The 10450-nt window shown below is 33.3% G+C and overlaps 2 protein-coding genes across 2 annotated transcripts; both read left to right on the forward strand.

The window, feature by feature from the left end:
• Nucleotides 1–970: 970 nt before the first annotated feature.
• On the forward strand, nt 971–2699 carry LOC146900231 (uncharacterized). Its single transcript, XM_085736922.1, has 6 exons — nt 971–1222; nt 1355–1622; nt 1701–1788; nt 1890–2014; nt 2103–2362; nt 2514–2699. Exons 1-6 carry the CDS (start codon nt 971–973, stop codon nt 2697–2699), a joined length of 1179 nt encoding a protein of 392 aa, XP_085593048.1.
• A 4154-nt stretch (nt 2700–6853) lies between these two features.
• Nucleotides 6854–10231, forward strand: PAS2 (Protein-tyrosine phosphatase-like, PTPLA). Its single transcript, XM_085738298.1, has 9 exons — nt 6854–7534; nt 7634–7745; nt 7904–7922; nt 8009–8097; nt 8446–8499; nt 8958–9028; nt 9121–9202; nt 9685–9781; nt 9882–10231. Exons 1-9 carry the CDS (start codon nt 7464–7466, stop codon nt 9950–9952), a joined length of 666 nt encoding a protein of 221 aa, XP_085594424.1. The 5' UTR covers nt 6854–7463; the 3' UTR covers nt 9953–10231.
• Nucleotides 10232–10450: the final 219 nt, after the last annotated feature.

A 10450-nucleotide genomic window follows, 5' to 3' on the forward strand; every position in this document is an offset into this window, starting at 1 on the left:
TAATCGGTGACTCACTACGATTAGGGCAAACCATAAAGCTCAGAGAACGTTAATAATGATTGTTGAACTTCGCAACCAGATCATGTGTTAGTAATAAAATGGTCCTTGCTATTATATTTTCAGAAAAACTTAAATATTCAAATAATAGTATAAAATTTATGTTACATTTAGCAGCTCTGCTTCTTTTTATAATGTTACTACATCTTCAAACTTTAAATGTAAATTTTTACTAGTACAAATAATAATTTTCCTACATCTTCAAACATTGAATTTTCAGGGAATAACTGTAACATGTGTAAAGAGATCTTACAAAAAAGTTCCTCCAACCTGTGTCAATGGACCTATTAGCTTCTCAAAGAAGCCATTTTTCATGATTTTGTTTAATCAGTGTCATATTCATTTTCTACATCCTTGAAGATATATAATGTGTTTTTTTTCATCATTTCGTAAAAAGTTCTTCATTTTACATGTAGTAGACCCTACAAAAATTTCTGACCGAAAAGGATCTGAAAATGTATAGTTTTACCACTTTTTATTGGTACTGAAGCTTAATCTCATTCTCACATTGTTAATATTGTGTCTAACCAACTTTCTGCTTATAGTTAAACATGGATAACAAGAAACAGTTTTGAAAAGGCTTGCTCATTTGTGGTTTATGGTGTAGGGAAGTAACTTTCCATATTTTGGCTTTAATGATAAGCACTTAAATTTTGTATCTTTGTCACATTGTTCATATTTTGTCTAACTAAGTTTGTGCATATACACTTTTAGTCTGAACATGGATAAGAATCAACGATTTTGTAAAAGGTGGACTCATTTGTGTTTATGGTTTAGGGGTTGTGTTCATGCCATTGTTGTATGGAAAATTGGTTGTTTTAGCTTTAATGATAAGAACTTAAATTTTGTCTCTTTGTCACATTGTTCATATTTTGTCTAACTAAGATTGTGCATATACACTCATAGTTTGAACATGGATAACAAGAAACCTGTTGAAGTGGGTACGTGTTTGAACATGGACAAGAAGAAAGCTGTTGAAGTGGGAACGACTTTGAACGTGGATAGGAACAAAGGTGTTGAAGTCGGAGCGTCTTTGAACATGGATAAGAAGAAAGTTCTTCGTCGTCCCTATGACAACATCAAAGATGTGAATGAATCCAAAGATCTTTGGACTTTTGCTGTTAGGATTGCAGATGCTTGGTCTGTTATGGGTAAATTCAGACGAGCATTTCGATATGGTCGTGGTTGATAAGCGGGTCATTCTACTGTCAAATAGTGTACTTATTTTTACATCTTATTTTTATATATAATCTATTTTAAGTATATTGTTAATGAGTTGTAGTAATTTCATGTGCAGAGGGACAGTATTCAAGTTACAGTTCCAAATGATGATCTTGATGAATGGAAAGGAAAGTTGGTGAAGAATAAGACTTATGAGATGATGAACTTTAAGGTCCTTAAAAATGATATTGTTGTGAAGGCATGCACTCATCCATTCAGACTTGCTGTCACCGGTGCAACAATTATCAAAGAAGTTGATTTTCCTCAAATCCCTATACTCCCTATGAGGTTCAAAGACTTCGGTGAAATATTGGTTGGAAAGTACCGTACTGATTTGCTCACAGGTAAGAAAATTGAAAACATGTATGGTATTCTACTTATAGTTCATATAATAACTATACTTTGTTTACCCGTGCTTGCAGATGTCATTGGATGTTTCGAAACAGTCACCAATACAAATCAGTATAATGGCAGAATCAAATCAGTGACTTTTCTTCTTAAGGATACTAGGTTTGTTTCAATTATTGAAGAGAAACTTCATACATATCCACATCAGTGACTTTTCTGCTTTATAAAACTAATAATATTGTTTTTTATTTTGTTTAAATCAGTGGTCACTTGGTCCACGTATGTATGTGGGATGATTTTGCAAAGCACTTCATGGATTCATTCTCTAAGGTCAATGATGACAGGGTCTTCGTTGTTGTGAAACGTGGGAGGATCAAACCTGCTCATGGTACTAGAAACCTTTCATATCATTCAGTTATTGAATTTCCATTTGTAACCTGAAATACATTTTAATTACATCTTTTTTTGGCGATTAGGAGTTTACCCGTTATGTGTTACAAACACATGGTCTGCTACTGAGCTCATTGTTAATGCTGATATTCCTGAAATCAATGAATTCAAAGCGAGGTTGTACTTATATCACACTTTTGTTAATTGGTTTTGTTTATCTTATATTAACTTACACAACAATTCTTTAACATGTGAACACAGATTTGCAGAGGAACAACAGGATGATGTCAATCCAACTCAACAGTGTTCACAATTTAGTCAAGGTTCTCAGCTTACTCAGCAAACTGTATCATGTCTAAAGTCAATTTCCTCACTCTTTCTGAGGTGAATCATGTTCAACATGTAAGAAGTTTTATATCTCATTGCAAAATCAATTCAAATATACTTAAAGCCATCATTTCATAGCTTAATCTTTGTTACTTGTATCTTACTAATAGGAAACAGTCTGTGTCACTATCGCTGAAATTGAGAGGATCAATGCCAACAAATTTGGATGGACATATGATGGATGCAATTTCTGGGGTAAGGTTGTTCACTTGGACAAGGGTGAACTGAAATGCACCAGCAACCATAAAAATGAAAAGCCTAGAGCAAGGTTCATTCTATGCCTTATTATCAATTAGAAATTTCAATTGTTAGCTTAAGTTATGCACAAACCACTGATCAATTAATGCTGGACTGGTGAATATAAGTAAAAGTGATGAAGTGAATATGCAAATTATAGTAGAATACAATTAATGCATGACTGCTGAATATATGTTAAAGTTACCATGTGAAATTGCATGCACTATTTGGTGTAAAACATAGTACTACTCAAAATTTTGGTGTAAAACATAGCTTGCTGGCAGGCGGACTGCACACTAGCAGCTGCTGGCCAGCAAGAAAACCTGCTAAACCTGCTAAACCCCTTGCAATCTAGTTCAACAGACACGCGAGTATAACCCAAACCCATAAGCCATAGCAACGCTTGCTTCAAACCCCATGCTTCTGCTTCTTGAGGACTCGGTTGGGCAGCACTCCAAATGGTTTGTGCACGGATAAATCTTCCTTATCATCTCTAATACACATACCTACACTAAACATATTAACATCTTTAAAAATAGCTGCGTCAACATTGCATTTCAGCTCGCCAATTGTTGGAACAGTCCACTGCCCCACTTCTGTGTTGATCCGGTTCTGAAATTCTTGACCTGCTGCCCTCCTTGCACCTTGTACGCTTGATTCAGCTGTCATTGTACTGCTGTTCTGCTACCGTGTTGTGCTGCTGTGCTGCCACTGTGTATCTTTGCATGTCCCTACTTCGTGCTTCTGATGCTCGTCTCTCACCCCTTGCGTCCACCACCCTCCATTGATGCAGCTTGTCTTGAGCAATTTGGAACGCTATCTCAGGCCGTATCTCTGTCTTCCCATATTTTGTCATTCCGTCTTTTCCAAATGCACCAAAGGCCTGTCACAAACGCAATCAATTGATCTTGCTCTAGCTGCTCCAACATATGAAAGAACAACAACGATTTAAAACCATCTGCTGTGCCAAACTCTCCACTGATCATACCCCACAGACTCGCTATTTCCCATAACTCTTGTGCTTTTTGACAACTAAAAAATATGTGCCACTCATTCTCATAGTTGCTCATGCAATACTCACATTTATCCGTACAATTAACACCTCTGTTGAAGCCTTTGCCGCACATAAGAAAACCTTCATTCTCTGAGGGATTTTCATATTCCAAAGCATCTTCCAATTCCCCTCCACCCGGTACTCACTACTATCAACAAGATTTTCCATCATAAAACGTTAATAATGATAGTTGAACAATAGTATAAAATGGCCCTTGCTATTATCTTTTAAGAAAAACTTAAATATCCAAACAATAGTATAAAATAAATTTATGTTACATTTAGCAGCTCTGCTTCTTTTTATAATGTCACTTTCTAATTTCTATTTGTATTCATTTTATTAAATATGGAAACATAGCTTTAATAATATTATTAAACAAATTCTAAGTCCACACGCCATTCTACAGAGTTATCAAAATCAGTCCATACCAATCAGCCATCTCAATTGACCTGATATAAGATATGGGGTAAAGTTTTAAGGTTGACAAAATGCAGGTACTATAAAAATAGAGAGCAACTTTTCCCATCCCTGACATTACTTTAGGCATACACGTTTTATGTTTTCTGAAAGTTCATTTATGGGAATTTAAGTGGTCAAAAACTACATTTCTAGTCTAGATACATTTTCAGTTGAGTCAATAAAAAAAATATACATGTGTTATTTTTAAATTAAGCTCAACCCAATACATCACTTGCCAGTTACCACATCATAAATTCAAGGAGAAATGGACAATCCATGAAAACTTACAATTGATAAGAACCATGCATTTGATCTAACTCTGGATGTTACATGACCCAACTGACCCTAGCCAAAAATGATACTACTTTCTCAAAAAATTATCATATTAAATCATTTTTCATAATTTAAACAAAAATTATAAATAACTCCAAGTGTTTAGTCGGGAGATCAAAAGACGGATCATTGACGTCGAATTCCAAGTTCAGGTATTTTCTAACATGGATCGAAGTATTCTCTTCTCACCTTAAATTTAAATTCTCTATCAAAAATAATATAAAAAATAGTAATAAAATTTTTACTAAATTAAGCTTATTAATCATTTTGAAAAGTGACATTTTATTTAAACAAATTCTTTTCATATGGGGAATGAGCATATAACAAAAGAGAACAAAACCCTTTTTCTTTACAAGAACAGAAACCATTTTATCACTGTAAAGAAAAACAGAAACCCTTTTATTTTATTTTTCTGAAAATACTAAAGAATTTATTTATGACCATATATGAAACCAAACCCTATTTTCTTTAATGAAAAAAGCTAAAGAATTTATTTATGAGCACATGTGGAACCAAAATAATTCCTATTGCTGAGGCTGTCCAACAGACAACATCCCAGGCCAGTTCAATCCTACACATACATAGTTGAGGAGTTCAATTCAGCTACCTAACTAAACTAATCCAATATACCACTTCTCCTCCACTATGTTTATAGGATTGGAACCAAAGAAATATGCATGTGCAGTTTTTAAGAAGTTTAGAGAGGGTGAAAAGTTGGCTCCAAAATTAATTATAGGACAACCCAACCCCACCTAAAAATCACTTGCCACATCATTAATTGAAATGAGAAATGGATGTGGTATAGTGTAGACAATACATGATAAGAACATGTAACCATTTGATTTAACCCTTTTGAAACTGTCCATCATGGACCACATGACCCAACCAACCAAGCCAAAAAATTATACTTCATATATCCTATAAAAGTTGTAATATTAAACATTTTACAGAAATTAAAAATAAAAAGTAAAAAGAATGAAAACTTTACCAAATTAACCTTCTTAATCATCTAAGTGCCTTTTTTTAACATATTGTTTTGTAATGTGCTCCTCCAGTTACATTTTTTTAATTGAATATTCTTTGCACATACAGCCATGGAGACTAACCATTCGAAAATTGTGAGACCCAAATGAGTCGCAAACTCTCCTTAAATTTTTAAAAAATATTGCATGGTCATTTATAGATTTGTACCCTTCTTCATCAGGGGCGGACCTGGACTAGTCCACTTTGGCAAGTGTCACAATAATTTAAAAAAAAAAAAAATTGTTTTTGGTACAACTGCACAATCAGCACACACGCGCGTTTCCTCTATTGTTTTTCCCAAACACGATACAGCAACTGCAAGCATCAGTGCACCAACGACAACCCACCACCGTCCACCAACCAAGACCAACCGCCGTCGCTCTTCTCTCTCAGATCAGCACCACCACCATCTCTGTTTAATGTCAGTTTCTGCCCCTGCTCTCATCTCTCTTTTCCCTTTTTAATTGAAATCGTGTTTAAGCTTCTCTTCTTCATTTTGCTTATTATGATTGGTTGTTCATGCTGAAATTGCCAATTGAAGTTGATTATACTGAAATTGCCAATGGATGTTGATTATGCTGAAATTTCAAAACCTAATGAGAGCTGATAGAAAAACATAAAATAATGACTCAATTTTGGTTACTATACTGAATTTGAAATTGATTTTAGCTTATGCAATATCATTATGTTTTGGCTGCTGAAATTGATTTTATATTGTTTGAAATTGAATCGAATCATGATACATTGTTTTGTTTGTTGATCTTATATTTTATCAGTAGTAATCTTCTAATATATTGTTTTGTTGTATAGTAATGAGAGTAACAACGTCATTGACTTTGAAATATCGAAAACAGATCCTTCGTGCAAATTCTTATTAAATTTAGTATTATTTAATTATTTGACAAAAAATTTGTGCCTAAGCAATATTGTGAGTCCAGATCCGCCCGTGTTCTTCATTTACATTTTACTTGTCGATTTTTTACATTTTACAGATATAAATACAGCCAATAAATTTTACTATTTTGTACTATATTATTAGTTCCCTTAGTCATGTAATATCCTTAATTATTTATTATCTATTTTTCTCTCTCTGATAAATAAATACACTACATAAAAAATGAGTTTAGAAGTTCTAGCTCAACTGGAAAATACCGAAATTGCAAGGTCGGACTCGTGACTCGGGTTCGAACTCACAACCTCGCAGTTGTGTGAGTTTAATTTTAGTGGATTATCACTTCATCTAAGACAAAAAAAAAATACACTACATAAAAAATGATAAGTAAATATAAACTATTTTTTTTTTTCTAAAAAACGACAAGTAATAAGGAAGTGGGTGCAAAATAGACAACATAACATAAATAAAAATAGAGAGAAGAGAAATCATAACATAAATAAAAATAGAGAGAAGAGAAACCATTTTATCATAACCATCTATGAAACCAAATCCTTTAATTTTTGTATCAAAAAAAAAAAACCAGTAAAGAATTTATGAACACATATGAAAGCAAACCATGTTTGCTCTGGCTGCCAGACAGACAACTGATACCCCAGGCCAAACTAGTTCAATCGGTCCTACGTTATTATTACTTACTTACACGTGACGTGTTTGGTTGAGGAGTTCAACTACCTAACTAAATTTACTAGTACTACTATGCCACTTCACCTCTACCATGTACTTTATCTTTATTTTTATTTTTTATTTTGAAGGCTTCTACTATGTACTTTATGTTGTTATTATTACCCCCTTAATAATTAATAATGATACACTAAAGTTGTTGTTAGTTGGGCTGCTTCCCCAATTTCAATCCCATGTCACTCTATATAATCCAATCATAAGATAAAAACATTTGTCAAAATTCCCCACCCCCCTTCATTAATTATTCCAACTTTTTTGAACCCTTCTTGGGTTTCTCCTCTCAGATCTCTCTTCTCTTCTTCATCACTTCATTCTTCAATGGCTGCTTCTGTTTCACCTATGAAAAGACTCTACCTTTCTCTTTACAACTTTACCGTTTTATTTGGATGGTAAGTTAATTCTCACTCATTCATTCATTCACTTGCTCACCAATTTATGAATTTTTTCTATCATTGTAATTTTAGATCCATTTTTTCAAATTTATGCAGGCTACAAGTTCTATTTCTTGTTTTGAAGACATTGAATGAAATGGGTCATCAACATGTTTACTCTGTTGTTGAAAAGCCCTTGCTTTTTGCTCAAACTGCTGCTATATTAGAGGTATTTGGTTCTAAAAGTTTTGATTTTTATCACTTTTTTAGACACCCTTTTGTTTATTTTCTCTGAATGTCGTCGAATTTTATTGTGGGTATATTTTGTTTATCTAAAATTTCTTCATTGTGTTTTTTGGGTATGGCGTTGTATGCATGGTGTTATAGATTCTTCATGGTTTATTTGGTGAGTAATCCTTTGCTTAAATGCTTAATGTTGATATAATTTGATATTTTGCCGTTTTCTGATTTTTGTTTTTTGAATTGATGAAGGGATTGTGAAGTCTCCAATATCAGCAACGTTGCCTCAGATTGGTTCAAGACTGTTTTTGGTATGGGGCATCTTGTGGAGTTTTCCTGAGGTAAACACAAATTTCAATTTTCACTAATTTATGTATTTTGGCCCTTTAATTCTTCTAATTTACAATTTGGTCCCATAAATTCAAATTTGCAATTTTGGTCCCCATTTTTCAAATTGTCTGATTTTCCATCACATGTGCATTGTGAGGCTGAATTTTGATAATTTAGTAATTGAGGACCGAAATTGGGGACCGAAATCATAGATTTAGAAACAAAGGGGCCAAAATTGTGAATGATACAAAATAGGAGGACTGAAACTATATTTAAGCCTTTTATTTTCTGTTGTGTCATTTAATTCGGGATTTTGTCATATTCTGTTATTGAAAATTTAGCACATCTTTGAATGACAGACTCAGACTCATTTTCTTGTGAGCTCCCTACTTATCAGCTGGTCTATCACCGAGGCAAGTTTTTCATGATATTCCTTTCTTGCTCACATTCAGCACTCACACCATCTACATGGTACTCCAATTTGTTTGTTTTGTTCAATATTAGCTGAAATAAATAAGTTGCCAGTGTCTGTTACGTAATAGTACTTATTAATCAAGCAACACTTCCTACGTTTTCCCACGAAAAGTTGAAAAGAAAGTATTGATGAGAATTAACACTAAATTTTCCAATATTTTTATTGCAGCTTGCGCTTAACCATTTGTTTTACCATTTCGTGTTTGAAATTGTGTATGGATTGAACTATAATGCTAAACCTTTTTGGCTTAGCGTTCCATTTTTGGTCTGTAATTTTTCTTTTGTTTCCAACAATCCTTGAATGTCGTAAACTATGAGTGAAGTCACTGATTGAAAATGCAAGAAAAGCTTTAGTGAAGATCAATAGTTATAATCTTCTTTATTGTTATAATTTCAGATTATTCGCTATTCTTTCTTCGGACTTAAAGAGGCTTTTGGATTTTCCCCATCATGGCTTTTGTGGCTTAGGTATGAAATTTGAGTGTAAAGTCTTCTTCATGAAGTGTAGTATTGATAAATATTATTTTGCTCTTATATTGACTACAAATTTTCCTTTGCAGATATAGCACATTCTTAGTTTTGTATCCAACAGGCATAAGCAGTGAAGTTGGTTTGATTTATATTGCCTTGCCATTCATTAAGGTAAAGATTTTGAACATCAAAATTACCTTTAAGGCCTGTTTGGACTTTGGATTGTCTCATTTTAGGTTATCTACTGGCATAAGCACTTGTGATATTATTTGAGAGAGCTTGTGTAAATAGCATATGATATGTCCATAAGTTGTTTTCAGCTTATTTCCATAAACTCTCCAAAATAGCTTATGAAAACAACTAACAGCTTCAGAAAATAGTTTCACTTAATTTTATAATTTGTTATAGGAGTAGTTTATACATAAGCGCTTATGCTATAAATGCTTAATTTAGCTGTTTATCCAAACAGGTTTAGAATCTTTAAAATATCTAAACCTGGTGATGTGTTGTTTATAATCAGAAAGGTGCAATAAGGAGAATCGTTGCTTGTTAGTCCATGACTGATTTATGATTAGCTCTCTCTACTTGACCTATTAGATAATCTTGTTTATCAGGAACCTGATTTCATGTTATTGATTTGGTATGTTTTCCAGGCATCCGAGAAGTATTGCATCAGGATGCCGAATACATGGAACTCTTCATTCGATTACTTTTACCTCGCAATTGTTTCGTTGGCAATCTACGTTCCAGGCATGCACGAAGCATTTTTCTTACTACTATATTCCCTATTTCCAGCGTTTATTTTCCCGACATTATGCTCCAACTGATTGAATTTCATCATTCTATGCAGGTAGTCCGCACTTGTACTCGTACATGCTTGCACAGAGGAAGAAAGCCCTCGCCAAAGCAAAGGCTGCTTAGTTAAACATCATTAGTATTTTTCATTGATTTTTTATCAAACACAGGATATGTATATATACATGTCATGTCCTGGTTTGAAATTGGATCCGCATGTATGTATCTAGGAAGAAAATTGCTTATCTTGTTAATGTATCTAGGGAAAAAATTTGTTTATCTTGTTAATGTATCTAGGAAAAACAATTCCTTATCTTGTTAATGTATGATTAAAATACAACATGGCAGATATTATGATCTGTTATTTTGTCCTTTCAATTTTATGCTATAAAGCAACTTTCTATAGTTAACTTTTGTGTCTCATTAAGAGGCAACATGAAACACAGTTCATTGTTTGCAGTGCAAAATAATTTGGCAAAGAAATAACATTAGCAACTAAAAGTGCGTGAAATGAAATAAGTATAAATTTGATGAGAAAACCATTGAACAATTAACTTAAACTGCCAAATTTATGGAGGTTTATGGAGTCCTGAATATCAATTTGTGGCTGGTGTTAATCTGTGT

The sequence above is a fragment of the Medicago sativa genome, chromosome 8 (assembly GCF_051527215.1).
Source record: "Medicago sativa cultivar Bolivia chromosome 8, Bolivia_mono, whole genome shotgun sequence".
Classification (NCBI taxonomy): domain Eukaryota; kingdom Viridiplantae; phylum Streptophyta; class Magnoliopsida; order Fabales; family Fabaceae; genus Medicago; species Medicago sativa.